This window comes from Mus musculus, chromosome 5 (genome assembly GCF_000001635.26).
Source record: "Mus musculus strain C57BL/6J chromosome 5, GRCm38.p6 C57BL/6J".
Lineage (NCBI taxonomy): Eukaryota > Metazoa > Chordata > Mammalia > Rodentia > Muridae > Mus > Mus musculus.
The window spans coordinates 89,221,195-89,241,522 of NC_000071.6; the positions used below are offsets into that span (position 1 = coordinate 89,221,195).

The window sequence follows — 20,328 nt, forward strand, 5'->3', positions numbered from 1 at the left end:
AGAAATGTCAACTTCACAGATTTTCTTCTATGTACTATTTTCTTCCAACTGACATATATATATACATATATATATATACATATATATATATATATATATGCATATGTGTGCATACACACACACACACCCCTTCCTATACCCAGTTATTTTCTTCCTTACATCCATCCATGCCATTCTGTGTCATAGATCAGGTGAAATTTGTTAACATAGTTCAGAGAATTGATCTAAGAAGGCCCCAGGCACAGTGTTCCGGCACAGTGTTCCTCTGCTATAGTAGTAGAAACACACTACAAAAAAAAAAAAAAAATCATTAGTTAAGCTCAGGGAAGGATAGACTCTTCTGACACTTCTAATCCAGAGATATGCTTTACCCAGATCAAAAAGAAAACACTGAGGAAACCCAGGTAGCTCTCCACGAATCAACTGTTCTTTCCTGCACCCCTTTCTCATGCTTGAATGTACACAATAAATGGAAAAGAAATCACAACATGTTGAGAGGAAAGAGATACCTTAGAAATGAATCAGAGATGGAAATTTGATCCTTTGCTGGTCTTATGTATTTATTATTGGAAAATGCACATAAAGAGTTGTAAGTCACATCAGCACTCACATGCTAAGAGAAATGGGGGCTTGTGTTTGAGCACCAGTGGCCTGGGTGGGATATGTCTACCCCTCTGTGGCCACTGCTGGGTACTACAGCCCTGCCCTCCTGCCCACTTCAAGCATTCAGTTCCTTTTAGTTTTTGGTCTTTTCTGAGCTCATGGGTAAAGTTCATTACGATGCAATTGTTAGTCCCTTCTAGAGAAAACCTTTGACAGTTAGTTCATAGATGTGTATTTTCTCCATTGAAACTTAAGCATTCCTGTGAGTCACCAGTACCAACTGGAGACAGAGGCAGTCTATTTTAGAATTCACTAGTTCTTTAGTGTGGTCAGAAGGTCCGAGGCACAGCAGCATCAGGCAATTGCAGTAAGATGGGTCTACAAATGGTGCTTCATTAAATACATGCCGTAGTTTTAAAGTTCTGCTCTTTAAGGAATATTTCGCCTTCTGGTTAAAATGGTCTACTGCATGTGGATTTGCTGACTGGCCCTAATTACTTTTCTATTTTAGTATTTTAGTTTTGTCCTTCAGTTGCTTGAACTTCTTTTCAAACCCAAGGCTGATACCTTTGTCATCCAGACAGAAGACTTCTCGGAATTAGAATATTGATTCTCAAATGTGATTTGCTTGCATTTTACCGGTTCAGGGGAAAGTAAAGTGTACATGTTGGATTAGAACTTCTCATTGCTAAAAAACAAACAAACAAACAAACAAAAAAAAAACCTTCGTGTTGGTGTAAAGGGCGTTTTACTAAATAATGCATAACATATTAATTGAGTTTTGAAAGGCTTGCATTATCCTTATCCGTATGTGTAATTAATTGCTCCCAGATGCGTCCTGCTCCTTCCAAACCGTGCTCCCATTAGTTTGTATTCTTAGAGTCCCTAGAAGACAAAGGGGTGGTCAGTTGATGTTTCCTTTACTGGAAGAGGCATTTACCCTCCGAACTGATAGATCATTTGGCAAAATTAGTAAGGACAAAACCAACAGCCTGTTACAAAAGGATCTTGGATCCAGAGTGAGGCCATTTGCTACCTCTGCATGTACCTCCTATCCCACGCAGACATCTGGGTTGCATAGTCTATTGCTTTTAAGAGCAAAGGAAAGCCAAAACAGTTTCCCCATTTAAAAAAAAAAAAGTATTATTGAGGTCATGTGTGCCCATTCTTTAAAAAGAAGAAACAAAAAAAATGAAGTTTATTTGAATGTTCCCTCTATCTTTATTTATTTCTACTGCTGGGCTTAGAATCTTATCAATTGACGAGTTAAAAGCACTCATTTGAGGTTGCTCTGTTATGCTGTGCTTTAGTTTCAGATGTAGCCTTTATTTAAGTTATTCCCCTTCCTAATTCTTTTCGCTGTTGTTTGTAACCGGTTTCCACTGGTTTACTTCCCAGTTTATCCCGATGCCTGTGCTGTATGGTGTGTTCCTGTATATGGGGGTGGCCTCACTTAACGGTGTGCAGGTAAGCTTCCTCAGCAGTCCGAGCAAACCCTGTGCGTTTCTCAAAGCAGAACTAGTCCAGTCACCGATCTCTGATGAAGGCACTAATCATTAACTAGGGACTCTTTTAAAATACATTTATTTTCTACTTCCTCCACCTTTTACCTGCTTCTCATTTCTGATGGAATCGACAAAGCTAGCTGGTGTCAACAAATGTTATCCTGAATGCCCATTACTGAAAAGGGTTGCTAAATGTCATTTGGTGAGGAAATGAGCTGCTGTTCTCATTACCACCACCACCACCTCCTCCTCCTCCCCCTCCCCCTGCCCCCCCTCCTCCTCCTGCTGCTCGTCCCAGTCCTTCTCCTCTTTACCTCTTCCTCCCCATGCCCTTTTTCACACTCCTGCTCTTCCTTTTTGTCTTGAATTCTTTTCTCATCTCTCTCTTACATCACCTTATTTCATCTCAAGATAGATACTCACTGTGTTCTTAAGGCGGTGTTTGCGCACTTGCCTGACCCCTTATAGACAGCTTGCGATCCTTTAAAACTCAGTGATGAAAAGTTTTGTAGCAATAAGCAATTAAAATTACCATGTAGTAGTTACTGCTTTCATCAACACTTTCAGATGTTCACAACTTCAGTTAAAATGACCACCCTGCCCCCATCCCGCCTCTGCCCCCGCCCCCGCCCCCAGCCCCACCTCCACCATGCTCTACTTTTTAAAAAAATTTACTAGGAAAAACTTTGTGAGGGACTTTGTCTCTCAATGGAGGTTTAATTTAATTGGCACCAGGAAACTGGAAGTTCCGCCACTTTCTGGCACCCTGTTAATTGCAGCCTTATTTAGCACTCAGTAATGTTTTAATGGGAAAAGACTGCGTGTTCTGTGATCATCATAAGAATTCATTTGAACTCCTTCAAAACAGCCCTTGCTTTCATTTATTACATTTATATTAACTTGGTTTTAAAGTCAGATAGATCTGGGCAAATGGCCAGACCCCCCAAAAGCAAAGCTAAGCTACTTTACTATTCCTGGGTTTGGTCCAGTAGAAGGGTTCTTCCACACCGGAATATTTGTTATGAAACACAAAGTGCTTCTTCATGGGCTGCGTGGGTGACTGAGGGTTTTTTCAGTTTGTTTTTTGTTTGTTTGTTTGTTTGTTTGTTTGTTTTGTTTGCTGTTGTTGTTGTTTGGTTTGGTTTGGTTTGCCATCCAAGTAATTTAGGAAGTACAACTTTGTAAAATATTTTATTTTTCCCTGCCGTTTATGAATACTTATTCTCCCAGATGGGAAAATATGAGCATTAGATGCCTAGGACTAACAGTTATTAATTTTTGTTTGCCCTTAAGGATCCAGTCAAAAACCAGAGGTTTGTGTTGGGTGTCCCAGGGACCTGATCAATGTCTAGAGGTGAATACCTGTCTATAAAGAGAACAAAAGAGCCAATCACCCCATAATAATTGTAGGGACAGCTAATGAACTGTGTTGCTCCTTAAGTATTATTGTCCCAAACACCTTTTCAATTTTTTTTATTTTTCTCTTCATTCTTTCTCTTTTAGACCCTTTTGACAAGATTGGTTTAGCAAGGAAAAAAAAAAAAAAGAAATCTAATCTTTATAGATAAGAATATATTCTAAAGGGAGAACAAAAACTATCATATAGGCAGAGGCTCCAGAGAAGGTTATGATAAAGTCGCTTACTTTTCCTTAATTCTTATAATTAGTCAGCTCAGCATCTGTCTATGCAGCGTCTCCCTCTGAAGGCCCCTGGATGAGGTACTGAGCATCATTGTACTCTCCTCATAGTGTCACCTAAGTACTACATCTCTGGGATGCTCCTGGCACAAATATCCACCATCATCCTTCCAATTCCTGACCAAAACATGACTGTGTTAACCACTCTCAGACTCTTGAGTCTTGTGGTCGTTGTCTTAAAACTCACCATAATGCTCACAGAGCTTTTCTCTGGAAGAAATGCTGATACACTAGTGGGTATGGATGTGTTAATAAATTATAACCTAAAGAAAGTGGGACTTACTGGCATAATCCGCATGGTTCCATTTTTAAGTTAGATGGGTCCTTTATCTCCTTAGAGCATGACTGATATGCCGATGTTGTGGTTTTTCTTTCAGATAAGACAACTGAGGCAGGAGTAGATGCAAGAGCTAGGAGTCTTCCCTCAGCATAGTGTACCAAAATGGGTACACAATCCTCTGTGCTGAAAAGCAGAGAGTAGAAAGAGAAGGCAGAGGATGAGCAGCTAGAATTTAAGATTTCCTTATAACTTTAGCCTTTGATGCCCACTTTATCTTATGTACCCGCTAAATATCTCTGGGGAAAAAAATCAGCAGAAATTAGAAGACACGTAACATAATATGATGTGACTGGGCTAATGTAAATCCCCCACTCTCTAACCCAAGCTTTGTCCTTTGAAGAGGACATTGTTCGCCTGAAATATACACTATAAATCACTCCTGGCTGGCTAAGCAGAGAGGAAACAACTCAACAGACTCTTCAGATAACACATCGACTTTTTCTCCCCCATTTCTCCCAGTTCATGGACCGTCTCAAGCTGCTGCTGATGCCCTTGAAGCATCAGCCCGACTTCATCTACCTGCGCCACGTCCCCCTCCGCCGAGTCCACCTGTTCACCTTCCTGCAGGTGTTGTGCCTGGCTCTGCTCTGGATCCTCAAGTCAACAGTGGCTGCAATTATTTTTCCTGTTATGGTAGGCTTTCAAAATTAAAACTATCCCTGACTGGATGTCTATCACATAGTTACTGTGACATGTGTGTGGCTAGTCTTTTCTAGCTTTCGACTCAACACGTTGACTGGTTGTAATAAGATTCCCATGGCAATAGCTGCTTAGAATCATGTTCACTTGAGTTCAATAACTGGCACAGGTTCCTGCTGGTCAGCAAACACCCTTGAGCCACCATGAACTCATCTGTGGGAGGGTAGCATTATTATTGTTCTGAGCATTGATAATGAATACCAAGTGAGTAACACAATGTCTGGCAGGCAGTAGACACCAGAACATGTGGTTTTTCAAGGTATTGTATAATAGACTCTAAGGAAGAGTAAAGTGCACTTCCATCCAAATAGAAGCTTTTGTAAACTCCTGAGAAAAGGTGGAATTCACTAGAGATAGAGTTTTTGAGATTTGTTTGGTTTACATCATTTTTACGATATGGTTGGACTAGTCTTCCTGTATACTTACAAGATGAAGCAAATAATTGTCCCCCCTCCCCCCACCACCACCCCAAATCAAAATGGAAAGAGAAAATGCAAGCTCTATTTCTTGATTCATTATTGATTTTTTTTTTTTACTTTACTTTACTGTAATTCCATTTCTTGCAAGAAACTGCCTACATGCACTCTTTTTGTGACAAAACTTTTCCTGGGGAGACTTCTACCCCCAGATAGAAAATCTACAACAGACCAAAGGACAGATAAAACCAAAGTCCAATTTAGTGAACCACTTAGTTTTATTGGGGCTACTTTCAGGAATTTGGGTGAGATGTTACTTAGAAACAGAAAATACTCAAAGACAGCGGCATGACCATTACCAGCATGGCTGACAGCTCACAAAGCTGGGAATGTGGAGCACACTGCACAGCCTGCAGGCAGCTCAGCAGGCTGCAGTCTTTTCCAGGTGCTCAGCTGCTCTGAATCTCTTCCAGGCAGGTGGTGTGGGCTTGGAGTCTCTGCAGTTTGGCTTGTTTGAGAGCCTTCTTTGCAGCTTAGCTCTTTGGTTTGTGAGGGATTTACAGCTCCTATTGCGTACTCTGACTGGGTGTGGCCTAGTGAATCTGGTCAGTTTTAGGGACTTCCTGAAGCTATTTCAAGTTGTTTACCTTCCTATTTAAGGATCTTCTCTGTAGGATGGAATGTTTCCGTCTTGGAGGAAACTGTTACACTTCAAAGATGTTTCCATCTTGTTTTGTCATCCCTACAATCTGATAAAACAAAAACATAACAAAACCAAAACAAAACATTTTCTATACCATACATTTATTGTATTTTGTTTTTAAAACCAATTGACTCATAACAGGGCTTATTATTTTATTCTGTTTTATATTTGCTGTTTATAATTGTATTTCTACCCCCTACCCCAACTAAGACATAGAAAAAATGGTTTAAAAAAATAACTGATAGTTTTGAGCAAGATTTTTTTTTTAATTGATGGTCCCTTACATGACTTTTTCCTCTTAAGCTGTATTAACACACTGTAAAACAAATTGAATGTAAGAAGTGACTCCCATTTATTTACCTAGCAGGGCTTTCTACCTATATATTAATTTGTTAATATCAGGCGAGTGAAGCCTCCCCAAATAAATTTGAAATACATCCGATAAATTACATATTACCCGTACTAAATATAAGAAAACACTTTGCTTTTGTAAAGTGTGTTTTCCCAGGGATTTCCTTCAGCTCAGAGATGGTTTTGGAATGTTAGCAGTGCAGATATTACTGATTTCTTCAGGAGACGGATGCCTCCAGTACGGAGTGTAGTGTGGATGGAGCCCACTGTCAAGTGGAAGGCCACCCCACTCCCCACTTTGGGAACTTGACTGTGTGTGACTTTTGTTGTTGAGCATGTGGTGTTAACGAACCTCCATAGGGAAAAGGAAAGCGAAGCAAGCAAACGTTACACAGCAGACAAGACATTTAATAGAGCTTGGTATTTGTATGCTGACTAAAAGAAATTAACAAAATGGTCCATAGAACCAAAGAATCAGAGGTTAAAAAAAAATGTTAGCCTGAAAAGCAGGACCCTGGAGCTCAAGAGATTAAATACAGACTATAAATCACTCATGGTCGGAAATCATTGAACTAATGTCTCATTGATTGAGAGTGCTTTCTGTACTTACACCTGCCTATACTTCTGACACCCTCTTCTGGTCTCCACTGGTACTTGCACACATTTATACACACACAAACATACATATAAATAAAAACAAAATAGAAGAAAATTAAAAAGCAGGTAGACTGTATGCTTTGCATTCTTTATTGGTATCACAGCCTTGGAAAACGTAGAGTTTATGTTTCAGTTTGTTCAGTGATAATATGAAAACAAAATATTTCTTGAGTTTGTTATAAAGAATAAATGAACTCATATTGCCTAAGTGTTCAGCAAGGATCATTTAATTTAAAATAATGACTAATTTTTAGAAACCTGTATAATTTCTAAATTTTCAATAATTAGGAATCTATGCAAGCTAATTTTTACCTATCAGCTTTTATAATTATTTTTTTAAAAAAACTCAGCATGGAAGAAAATGATTTTGGAAAATAATTACCTTTCATTCATATTCTGATTGAGCATGATCATGCATCTCTATGAACAGAACAACGTGGATTTTGACTGACACTTTCTTCAAACTGACTGTCACTAAACTGGGAAGACTGTTGGGGGGTGGGGGGTCACTCAGTGAGCAGTCTGTCTGGCGCTGTACCTGTAAGGATTTCTGCTGGGGTTCTAGCTGTGGGGAGGGCGGGGGTGGGGCTGGCGGTAGCAACAGCAGCATCCCTATAATGTTGTCCTCTGATGTGCCTGTCTTCTGATTGCCTCTCCAGATCCTGGCCCTGGTAGCAGTCAGAAAAGGTATGGATTACCTCTTCTCCCAGCACGACCTCAGCTTCCTTGATGATGTCATTCCAGAAAAGGACAAGAAAAAGAAGGAGGACGAGAAGAAAAAGAAAAAGAAGAAAGGAAGTTTGGATAGCGACAATGACGATGTAAGGGGCACTCCACACTTTCCATATAAAGCCAGTTAAAGAGACAAAAGTGGGAAATGTCCCTTTTATTCCTGGTGTGGCAGGGACAGCTGAAGGCTCCAGAGGATCATCTGACCAATCACTCATTACACCAATTTACCCTTCATTTTTTTAATCTCATGTTTTGGTTTTCGTTTAACATTTTCAAAGGCTTTCTGTAACCACTTAACGTATCCATAATGACAGAATGACTGAAAACAAAGACACAGGACACCACATGTAAAGAACCCGATCTCATAGATGACGGACATTTGTTTAGTGAGGCTGCACAATGCATAGTGTGCCAATTATAGCCTATTTGACAGAATAACTCAGTTTTTAAATAATTCGAGCCTTGTGTGGGCAGGTGTCAGTGATTTATCTTTTTAACTGAGAATTTCATGAAATAACTTTCCCTGAGAAGACTGTAGTTCTGCTGGGATCTGGACCTATATGGATTTCTGCTGCTATTGATGAGATGACATCAGCAGTATCCTTATGACTTCATGTGGCTTGCTTGAGTCACTGAAGTCCTAAAATTAATTTTTAATTACTCAATAACTTTGGCTAAGCATGCCTTATCTTCAGTCATCATAACAGCTCCTTTTTGTTAGAATTTTATAGACTACATTTAGAATGGTAGATGTTGACATATTTTTATTTTTTAAGAATTGAAAAAAAAATTAAGGTGCAAGTGACAAATGAAACTGCCCGTGCTTAAAGTGTACACTGTAATGCTTCGGTGTTAATGTTACAAATGGTTTTCTAAGTGTGCAGAGCTGGGAGTGGCATAGCCAGAGCTCGCCTCTGAGCTCCTCTGTGTGTTTGTAGCTGATTGGGCTGTCTGGTTGTATTCTTCTTCTACAACGTGGATATAGTACAGCACAGGGAAGCAAGAGACAGAATTGGATTTCAGATAAATTGATCCAATAAGAAAAGGCTAAATATATCAGACACATTTAGCCATGGAGAAGGGGGTCTGGGGCGGCTTCTGTTGCTACCCTCATCCGTCTTCTGAGAGAGCAGGTGGATAGATTTTCTGTTTCCAAAGATGAAAGAAGAGTAGAGAGCATGTTTACACCGCAGCAGAGATTAACGCACTGTGTTTAAAAGAATAATACACTCGAACGTTGTCTAGAAATCAACACTTGAAGTGCATTTTTGGACCATTCAAGACAAACACCAAAGAATGCCTGAGATATTAAAATGATTAAAGTAGCATTCAAATCTTGGATTTTCAAAATAGACACCTCAGTTCGTACTCATGAACACCAAACTTAAAATCATTACACATTGCTAACATGGAGATTAATATTGTAAAGTGTTCTCTATTATTTAAAACAGTATACAACCTTTGGGTACTGTTTAAAACTCACTCCTCTCCCCTGAGAGAAGTCGGCTCAGATAAGCTCCTTACCTAACTCCAGAGTGCTCTGCTACATTTCGGATGACTTTCACTCACACAAAGCTCTTGTTTTGATAATGTTTACAGCTCTCTGCTGCATGTCACAAGTAGGTTTTCTGTTTGTTTTTGAAAATGTCTCAGGTGATACTTTCTCTCCTACATCTGTGTCAAGGCAGCAGATGGGCATTTGTTTATAGATAGTGAACATGTGGTCATATAGGGGTGTATAGGTTGTCTAGGGCAGAAGGTTCTCTATGTTGAGCACATTATTTGAAGTCATTGGAATGTATCTCTTGATACTCCGGCGGCTCAGGGTCTCTGGTCACATGTGGCCATATTGGGACTCCAGGGTCACACTTTTATGTTTGTGGACAGATTTTGTGAGACTTATGTCTTGCTACATTTTGACTGGTTTGTGGTTACTTCTGAGCCTGCCTAGTAATTAAGTCTGTAATTATGAGGTGGCTTCCCAGGTATGTGTAAGTGCTATTGTTTGGGGCAATGTTGGAAAGGAGACTTCTTTTGTGACATGGTCAGGAAGGAAGGTAGATGCGGCATCCTAACTAATTTAATTTTTTTTGTCAGTTACATATATCATCTTAGTTCTCAAAATACATTATAACTCATTACTACCATATATTAATCAATGAGGATTGAGTGCAGGATCTCACAACGCTAGAGAAACATTCTACTACTGAGACAGAGTCCCAACCCTCTTCCTCCTCCCTTCTACCCTGCCCCCTTTCTTTCATTAAAGATTATTTCCATGAAATACTCAGTTTAGAGATAGATCAGATCTCTTCACCCCAAAAATAGACTTGGGATTAGTATGTTGACCTTTTAAATTAATTACATTTTAGTGTTCTTGCATGGTGTATTATTATATAAGCATCTTCCTCCCCATTTTCCTGCTCTCACTGGTCTTCATCCATTAATCTCCATTGTCTCCACAGACAGTTTTACTTCTTGGTTTTACAGATCTATATAAAAATCTAAAAGTGACATGAAAGAAAACTTAGCATTTTTGTCTTTCTGAGGCTGGCTTAATTTATTCACTATGATTATCCCATTTGCATATAACGTCTTTCAAAACAACATGAGTTCATTTTTCTTTATGGGCAAAAAAAGTGTGTGTAGGTGTGTATCTGTGTGGTGTGTGTGTGTATGTGTGGGGTGTGTGTGTATTTGTGTGGTGTATGTGTGTGTATATTTGTGTGGTAAGTGTATGTGTGTGTATCTGTGGGGTATATCTGGTGTGTGTGTGTATTTGTGTGGTGTGTGTGTATTGTGGTGTGGGTGTATCTGTAGTGTGTGTATGTGTGTGTGTGTGTATGTGTGGTGTGTATCTGTGGTGTGTATCTGTGGTGTGTGTGTGTGGGTGTATCTTTGTGGTTTGTTTATGTGTATCTGTGGTGAGTGTGTGTATGTATCTGTGGTGTACACACACATGTGTGTGTTTTCTTTGTCCAGATCCTGCTATTGAATACAGGTTAGTTCTATATTTTACCTATTGCAAATAATGCTGACACAATCATTGAGACTTTAAAAAGTAAAGTAGTAGTCCTATGAAAACCTATGATATTTTGGGCTTAGGTGGACTGTTTTAAGAAGTTCTACAACTGCCTAATTTTATCATTGTCCTGGTTATGATTCTCTACTTGTCTGATCAGCCTTTTGGTTTTCTTTTCTTTTTTTTTTATTATGTTTTAAAATATTATTGACACAGCAAGTTGGGATGGATCTTTAATCAGAAAATAGCTTCTGAGAGTCCTAAAGTAAGGAAAGGAGACTTTAAGTCTATATAGAAAGTTCCTTGCTAGTGGATGTTAAAAAGGTCTTAAAATTGTTTTAGACAGGAATGTGGGTCATGATTTTCCTGGAGACAGAATCAGAGAACACTGTAAAACAAAGCATGATTTTTAAGACCATATATAGTTTGGAAATTTTCCTGGATTTGATCTGTTTTCACAGGGCGTGCTTTCACTTAGCACATACAACAACCAAAGTTTGCCAACTGGGAATCCAGTTGTAGAACACTTCACAGTTGTCTGTGGTTTGCTGATTCAGGTTCCAACTGCAGAACACTTCACAGTCAGGCTGTAGGAATCCACTTACTGGGGTTTGAGCCTCAGGGAACTCAGTCCCGTTAACTCAGAAGAGGCGAGACTAAATGTGCAGGGCGAAGGTGTGAAGGACTTGGAAAGTTAACTCGCCAGCTGGAAATAATACCTAATACTCTTCCCTTTGGTAGACGTACATGATAAGAGTTCAGTTTGGGTAAGCACCTTGGGTAAGCACCGGGAAGCAGGAAAGAGAAAGCATTCTAAAAACGGTTGTACATTTTTTTCCACAGTCTGACTGCCCATACTCAGAAAAGGTCCCCAGTATTAAAATTCCAATGGACATCATGGAACAGCAACCTTTCCTAAGTGATAACAAACCCTTGGACAGTGAGTAGAACTAACCGCCTTGCATGCTTGCCTGACTCTGATCCACGCTTTTCCCAGGATCCTCTAGGGCTATCCTCAACTTAACTTTCCCCTACTCTATCTTTTTTCTCTTCTGGGTGAAGATTTAAGCAACTTGCTTCTTTTTTAAAAAAATGTTATCTTTTCTGTTCCTTAAACTCTACCTCCTTCCTCTTATTCATAACCTCTTACACTTCCGTTCAATAATCTCTTGCCTAAGTCATTGCCAGGGTTCTTTTCTTTGATTATTTTGTTTTCAAGAGCTAAACCTATAACCATGTTTTTTTTTAATTGTTTTTTTCCCAATTATATTTAGAATTGCAGCTTACATAGTACTACATCACTGTCTGTTACTGTTTGTCCTCCTTAGGTTTCAGTCAATCATGAAGTTTGTTAAAAGAGAGAAGTAATACCTTGGGTCTCTCTGTGATCAATGGATTGATTGTTAATATTTAGAATTTGGAATAGTTTCAATTAAATTGGGAGTCGTAAAATATTAGCAAAACTAGATTTGAGTGAAATATGTTTTTCTTCCCAACTTCTTTATTTCTCTTCTGTTATTTCATATTCACAGCTATAAGTGCTCTGGTCTTTCCTGAGTAATAGGCTCGTAGCTACATTCTGTAGTGTGTCTCGACCTAAAGGGACACATTTTCTTCCCATGAAAACTCAAAGCCTAAAGTGCTTTGGAGACAATTACCTTATGCTGTTGGGAAAGCTTCATATGGTCACTAATGTTACTATGAAATGGAGTGTCAATCGCAGGGGAAAAGATAACATGTCACAAGCTATTACACTGTAGCCACCAGCCTATTACTAGTCAAGAAAGACTTGAATGTACTATGAGCAACAACAGAGACAGCTTTATTTCTGGTATATAATATCACCCATTGTCAGTAAGAGGGTTACCAAGAAAACTTGAATTGAAACTTTTGATTAAATATGGGGAATACATATACATATGCAGATATATATATATATATATATATATATATATATATATATATATATATATATATATATATATATATATATATTGCTCAGTAACAAATTATCCCAGAATATAGCACAAACATGTATTTTCTCTCACATTTTGAAATTTTAAGATCTGTTGAGTTGGTTCTTCTAGCCCAGATTCTCGGGCGGTTACATATCAGTTGGGGCTAGTTGGGACTGGAGAAGACTTGGTTGGGTGGGCCTGAGCATCGTTTCCAGCCAATGGTATTGGGCAGGAAGCTTCAGTCCCTTGGCCTATAGAGATTCCTATAGAACCGCCATGTCGGTGTGGCATGGTTCTTCTAAAGTTGCTTTAATTGTCAGTCCAGTACTTTAAGACGTGTGTTAAAAACGTAGGTACCAGCTGTTTGCCCTGTCAAAAATCTCTTTACAAGTTAATTGGCAGCTGATATAGAAGCTGATACATGACCATTTTTTGACTGAACCTTTTCTAATAATGTGGTAATCTTTGTAGGCCAAGGAAGAACGGAATTGATTAAACTGGAGTTTTAATACCGTACCTTTAAAGTCTCCTTTCTTCTTGAGTAGCAATAGCCACAGAAGACTGAATGTTGAGCGTGGAGGGAAGCTCACGGACATGCAGGGGATTTACAGGAGCTGTTGTAGTCCCACGGCAGGAATTATGCTTTCATAATTAAAGCGTAGAGAGAGAGGAACTGATTTGGGCTCTATCCTGCAGCTTGCATGTTTAGCTTGATACAATGTTACAATATCCATCGCCACATGCTTACCTCGATACAATGTTGCAATGTTCATTGCCACTGTCGGAACCTGATCTTCCTACTCTTCTCAGTTCTGAAAGGTGCCTTGATTTGCATGGAGATTTTCATATTCACTCTACTTTTACATTTTTACAAAAAGAGCTACATCTTTTCATTTGATATATTTTTTTTCTTCCCAGGAGAAAGATCCTCAACATTCCTCGAACGCCACACATCATGCTGATAAAATTCCTTTCCTTGAGTCGCTGGGTTTACCCAGGTAAAGCAAAGTCAGCATTTGTCTTGTGCTATGGGAAAATGCAGCAGTGGGGGCTATGGGCAGAATCCCTTGCTCTCTTCTCTGGGACTTACAAAAATACCCCAGGACTCACCCAGGCTTTGCTGATGGAGAGCATTTGAAAGAGCGTTACTCTTCCGAATAATGAGAAGTGTCAGTGTCATTAAGCTGACGAATAGGATCTTATGATTTTATTGCCATGCAGGGTACCTGGAGTTTCCTGGTAGCTTTCTTCAGTAGTTTCCTTCTCTCTAACAAGGGTCTGGAAATGATAAGTCCTATCTGAATCCCAGAAAAGCGGACTATGAATGTCTGCGGGTACTTGTCTTAGTCCTTCCTCTCTAACAATATTATCCACATGGTAGATTCATTTTGTTTACTTTGGGACTATTTGTTATATATGAAACCTCGGACCATTTTTGCTGGAATTTCCTTTCCCTGCTTCATTTAAAAGTCCCTGTTCTCAACCCATATGGAAGAGGTAGGCATTGGGTGGAACAGTGTGATACATTTTTAGGGTGTCCAGTCGATGGGCGTTTCAGAGATGATAATGAAAATTGTCTTTACTCCATGTTTCTTTCCTTTTCTGTTTCTCTTTCTGTCTTGCTTCAGTCCTCCAAGAACTCCAGTGAAAGTCGTGCCTCAAATTAGAATCGAACGTGAGCCTGAAGACAACGATTATCTTTGGAGGAGCAAGGGAACAGAAACCACGTTGTAACCTGTTTGTCCTTCTCAAAACTGACACTTCTGTTGTTAACTGTTCTAATTTTTTTTTGTCTATGTATTTTAAAATCTTTTGTTTGGTCACTGGCTGAATAATAGTCACTCTCTCTGCTTCTCTCTTGCATAGGTAAAAATCAAGACAATAGTGTCCCTTGCCTTTAAAAAAAAAAAAAAGAAGCATTTGAGGGTCACACGCTTGTTTTCATACATTCAGATGTGTCCTCCGACATGTAAATCCCTTTGTCACTCAAGACACACAGAAACCGCCCTTGTCAAGCAGAGATCAAATGTGACGAGAATTTTTGTATCACCTTTTATGAAACTATTGAAAGAACTTACAACCTAAGCTTGGAGCTTGGCTTGGTTCTGTCTGGCAGAGCAGCCCTTGACCTCCAGACAGAGTCCCTTCCTGCTTACAGAATCCCCAAGACTGGAAAAGTGCTGCTACCAACCTGCCCTTGCTCGCCAACCCTGATCTTAGAGTTATCAAAAGCAGAAAACACTAAAGGTACTTCGCTCCCTGTAGAGAAACCTTTGCCATCATTGTAGCAAGTGCTGGAATGTCCCTTTTCCTATGCAACTTTTTTTAACCCTTTAATGAACTTATCTGTTGAGTACATCGAAGAATATTTTTCTTCCTAGATTTTGTTGTTTAAATTATGGGGCCTAACCTGCAACTTATTTTTTGTCAATTTTTTAAACTTTTTTTTAATTACTGTAAAGAAAATGAATTTTTTTCCTGCAGCAGGAAACATAGTTTTGAGTAGTTCTACCTCTTACCTGTAGCTGCCAGGCTTTCTGTAAAAATTGTATTGTATATAATGTGATTTTTACACACATGCGTGCACGTGAGCACGTACACACACACACACACACACACACACACACACACACACACACACCAATCTAGGGTAAGCCAGAAGGCTAGAACAAATTAAAAGAAAAACAAAACACCATGCTTCTAAGAATCTGTTGGGTTGTTGGGTTGTTCCCCTCTCCCCTTTTTTCAAAATAAATGTAGCTGTTTTGTGAAGGAATCTGGGGAGCAGAGAGAAATGTGTGCAGGGGGAATAACTTCTGCTGTGGTAATGACTGTGCTGGGAACAGATGCTGGCATGTTACATGTCGACATCCTATGCAGTATTGTTAGGGATTTCCTCATTTTAATAATTTGTGTCTTTGTGTAAGAACTCTGTGTGTGGTTGTTGCACACCTGTGCAAAGCCAGATAAGTGACAGTAGCCAGAGGGCAAAGCTGTCACGCTCCTTGTGTCCATTTTCATAAAATCCAAAACCACTCATAAGAACTTTGTCAGGGGCCAAGAAATGTATCGTGGACATTCAGGTGAAGATATCTTACTACTCAGACATCAGTCAGCATCCCAGATACAAGAGTCTAGAGCTACAATACAAAAGCCATATGAATATTATCAGCTCTGTGGTGTTACACATCTGTAACATGGTATAGGAATGCACATAGATCTGCAAGGAAAGTTTAAAGTGTTCATTTACATGCCCTCATAGGATAGGATTATTAGACCACATGTATGTGTGTGTATCTGTGTGCTTCAATAGACCGAGTTGAAAATTAGACTTTCCTTAGCCAAATTGATGTGGCATTTGATTCCAATATTTTTAGTAAGCTGCGTTATATGCGGATTATATATTGAGATAATAGTTTGGATGTGGAATTCATATTTTTGGATTTGTATAGCAACAGTTGTGATACACATTCACTGGGAGAGATTGCTGGGAGCATTGGAGAAGCAGAAGGGAACCACCTACTATGACTGGGTCTGTGGTTGGCTCTTACAGACTCCCACTTTCTTACAGGAACGAAAATGTAACCCCGCTCTCCTGAAATCTTGATCAGAGTTGTATTATCCTGCTAGATGTTACTTCCATGGCATTTGTTCATCTTGAAACTTTAGATTTTAGAGTATTTAGGCATGAACGACCCCAAGGGTTTTTTGTTGTTGTTATTGAAGTCATAGCAGCAAATTACATGTCATTTGTTACCATCTCAAATGATACATTTTTACATTGCATTTGTTCTGAGGGTTATCCTGAAAATGGTTGTTGTGCATTTTCTGGTTTTCTATTAAACCGTGTAAGGAATCTTACCTTTTTAGGGATAAACACATCAGTAAAATGTTAAAAGCATGCATTGTAAATGCAGTCCAATCTTGATGTTGAATCAAAGACACTTGGTTTACTTTTATAAAATCTCTGGATATATATAATATATATAAATAATTTTTAATTATGAATCAAGTCTATATAGGGACTCATGACCCTCCTCTTACTTTTCAGAGAGCTCCTGGAGTTAGTCACGTCAGTCCTTGAGTAGATCCTGAAGTTATCTCACCCCATGTATGGTCCCTAGTCTGTGACTGGGGTGGATGTTAGTATTCATGGACTGAACATAGAGCCATACCTGACATTTGCTTGAGGAGTAGGTAACAACGAGTGTTCTCATTACCACCTGAGTTCCCACACTAACAAGCAGAACTCCAAATCTCCATGGATGCCCCGCAGTATCTGAATCTGGCTGAATTTGCTCATTGGCCGATAACTAAGCAGATTTCATGGTGGTTTGTTTCTATGCAAACTGGACACAAATACAGCAATGAATTCTTTATAATGCCTTTCTACCCTTCCTCCCTGGATGTGAATTTGGAGATAAGTGTTTCTTGAAGCAAAGACTCAGAGTTGTTGGCCAGGAGTACTGTGGTAGTGCAAACTGGCTGGGAGAGAGATGTGCAGGCTGAGCCTGCTTGTCGAAGCATCAAGGCCTCCAGTTTGCCGAGATGCTGAGATGCTGGTCCTGTCCTACTGTGTGCAGAAACTACTAATGGTTTTGTATATCAGAGGCGGTATTGTTTCAGCCTCTCCTGATAAAGCCGTGGGGTGGGGCTGGGAAGTACTCTTTTGAGAAGACACAAACCAGACCTTCCTTCTTGTCCCCCACCTAAGAGAAAGGGCTGTCTGTTGTCAGTAATCTGGCTTATGTGCATTTTGGGCACATGTAACAACACACACAGAGTAAATCCTTTGTCAGTCACGTGTTGCTGTTTAATATAGCAAATGATTGTCTTCCATGTTTTTGTTTCTTTTATTTTAACTGTGTTGAAGTACTTGAAATGTATTGACTGCTGAGAATCTTTAAAAAAAAAAAACATTTGAGTTATACTACAGAGGTTGGCATTGATCAGGAATGGGACAAAGTTTTCTTCAATCTTCTTTTTTTTTCCATACCACTTCACGATTTTGGTGCAAGGACCTGAGATTTTCTTCTTTATATTCTGTGATGTTTCCCATCTGCTCTCACAGCAGGAGCATGAAGCCCAGTTGGTACAAAGCGACTGGAGACAGAAGACAGCCCTTGGGGAGTCTTCAGATGAGTTTATATAGCTTCCTGGTAGCCTGACATGAATACCCTTTTGTAACATAGGTGGATGTGGCAGGCTGGGTTTGACTAGAGAGTTGGATCTATCTTAGTCCTGGCTCATTTCACTGTGCTCTGCGGATACACACAAGAATCCTGAATTCTGTTTCCTAGGCAAATACTGCAACTCAGGGCTAAAGTCACCCAGTGAATCCTTAGAGCCTGAAGTAACTTTGTCCCAGGCCTACAATGCGTATCAACTGCAGACTCGCCTCCGTGCAGCCAAGTTCATGGCTGGTACATAGCCGTACACATTATGTTTCACAATCAGTACGCACTTTCAGGTAGTCTTATTTTTATTCTCTTAAGTCTTTATTAACTTTGGAGAAATGATGCATCTTTTTATTTTAAATGAAGTAGATCAACATGGTGGAACAAAATGATAAAGAACAGAAAACATTTCAATATATTACTAATAATGTTTTTCCAATATGAAACCTAAAATTCCTATAACATAGTATTTTACAGTTTTATGAAGCTTTCTATTGTGACTTTTATGGAATTAAGAGATGAAGAAGATGAGATATTTTAGCATTTATATTTTTCAAAATTAAATGTATACTTAAAATAAAGTAACTTTATGCATTTATGAGTGTTGAGTACCTCCATTCAATTCTTTGACTGATTACTTTATTTTGTCCCTTTGGGTGGTGTAAACACAAGTAGAAATATGCTAGATCTAGATATATATTTATATCTATATATCCATATTTATATGACTTTTACTTTTATGGCTTCTAATATTATATATACATATACAATATTTTAATATAACACATTAATATATTGTATATTCATGTACATGTGAAATATTAGAAGTCATATGTTTTAGTGTTAATGAGATGTTCTTGTTCAAGGTTCAACGTAAGTTCATATTGAATAAGGACAATTAGAGTAGTTTCATGGGAATATATATGGTGAATTAATTCTCAAAGCAAATCAAGAGGCTATGAGATGTATGCTTTCATTAAAAAATAATTACTCAAATGAACAAAACCCAAGAATGATTTTCCATCTGAATCTGATTTTCAGAAGATAGACTGTACACCCCTCCTTCTCTCAGGACAGCTTGAGCTTCCATGGAATGTCTCCAGGAAATGTCAGCCTGGCCCCATGTTGTAGTCCTGATAACTGCGGGTGGAGAAAATGGTAGGGAAGATGAGAGAGGACTGTTGGGAGCAGAGAAAGGCTACTTCAAAAGGAGGAGAGAGGCAACGCCCTTGCCCAGAACAGTCATCTAATTTACAAGTTTCATGAGATGCTTAGTGTGTGAGGATCTGAGGAATGGTGGTCCCCGTGGCAGACTTGATCACCGGCCTGTAAGAATCACCCAGCCCAGACTTGAGAGAGAGCAAATCTGTGTTAAAAAGGTGTGTTAGTTCTTTTCTTTTGAGAATTTACTCACTATTATGTGTACAACAACCAAGTCAAGAAATGAGGATAAAGCTATCTTTTGCCTGTGGTGACGAGCTAAGTAACCTTCAGAAAGTCTCCAAGGAAGAATGGTCTGTACCCCGGGAGATTATAGCGCTGCTCTAGTTGCATCGTCATAAACTGTTTGTGTTTACTTTTTTTTTTCTGTGAAGGGACGTTTTTAAAGGTAGAACTGTGGAAAGTTACATAAGCTTTAAAACAACAGTCCTTTGACACGGTGATTAGGAATACGGCAGCACACGCCTGGAGTGGAGCAAAGACTGTCTCAGCTGATGTCCGCGCAGAAATCCCCTTTGAGTTGGATTTCTGCAGCCCTGACTCGGGGCAGAGTTGACGACAGAGTCATGTGTGAAGCTGTCACCTGGCAGTCACAGAGGAGAAGCTGCCTCTGTGCTCTCACAGTTCACGTTTTGGTTTGTGGGTTTGTGCACATACCTTATCTAACTGGCAAGGTTTACCCTGCGAAAAGCAACATACTCTTACGTTTCCACATGGTTTCAATATGCAGCCTGGCATTCCCTACCTGCTAGAGAACGAGGAAGTCAATCCTGAGCCTCAGCGTAGCCACACTACGTCTCGAGGTAAGGCAAAGCATGAGCTCCCGAGGTCTGTCTGGAAAGCTCAGAACCCCCTTCCTCTCTACGCTCTTCAAGCCATCAGTCAGCTTGTTTCTTTACCCATTTCCCAGAGATATGTAATTACCTACTTATAAATACATAATTATCTATTGTATATTCTCTGTAGATATATAATATAGATATGTAATTTATACACAAGATTTGTGACTATCAGGGCAATAGTGTCTAAAGCATGCCATCAGTTTGTATAACAAACACATTGAACAAATGACGTCTGAAGTAGAGCAAGAACATAAGAAGGGAGAAACAAAACAGAAAGCTATTGATCTAGCAAGCATTAATAACTTTATAACTTTATAAAGATAACTATAAAATATATTCAAGAACTGAAGAATCATGTTTTTGAGCCCAGAGGCCAGGATGTCACAATAGATCTTAAAGGCAAA

At 39.2% G+C, this 20,328-nt stretch overlaps 1 protein-coding gene and 1 long non-coding RNA gene across 13 annotated transcripts in view; one reads left to right on the forward strand and one right to left on the reverse strand.

Moving 5' to 3' along the window:
• Slc4a4 (solute carrier family 4 (anion exchanger), member 4) overlaps positions 1-18,462 on the forward strand; it is a 445,799-nt gene extending 427,337 nt beyond the window's left edge. For 5 of the 11 annotated variants that reach the window (NM_001359211.1, NM_018760.2, NM_001197147.1 and 2 more), the window contains 6 exons: positions 2,002-2,070; positions 4,606-4,779; positions 7,632-7,793; positions 11,570-11,666; positions 13,603-13,682; positions 14,313-18,462. In NM_001359211.1, coding sequence (NP_001346140.1) covers positions 2,002-2,070; positions 4,606-4,779; positions 7,632-7,793; positions 11,570-11,666; positions 13,603-13,646 — 546 coding nt within the window. In that variant the 3' untranslated portion in view covers positions 13,647-13,682; positions 14,313-18,462. The remainder of the gene's footprint in view (positions 1-2,001; positions 2,071-4,605; positions 4,780-7,631; positions 7,794-11,569; positions 11,667-13,602; positions 13,683-14,312) is intronic. The other 6 variants (XM_030254704.1, XM_017320995.2, XM_006535136.4 and 3 more) reach the window with 2 other exon arrangements.
• Positions 132-4,598, reverse strand: Gm35855. 2 transcript variants are annotated; one of them, XR_003955749.1, is made up of 3 exons: positions 2,532-4,598; positions 1,171-1,488; positions 132-287 (listed from the first exon to the last, which is right to left on the reverse strand). It is a non-coding gene; the product is annotated as a predicted gene, 35855 (long non-coding RNA). The 2 variants fall into 2 exon arrangements; XR_001784888.2 differs by lacking the exon at positions 132-287 and having other exon boundaries at positions 543-1,488.
• Positions 18,463-20,328: the final 1,866 nt, after the last annotated feature.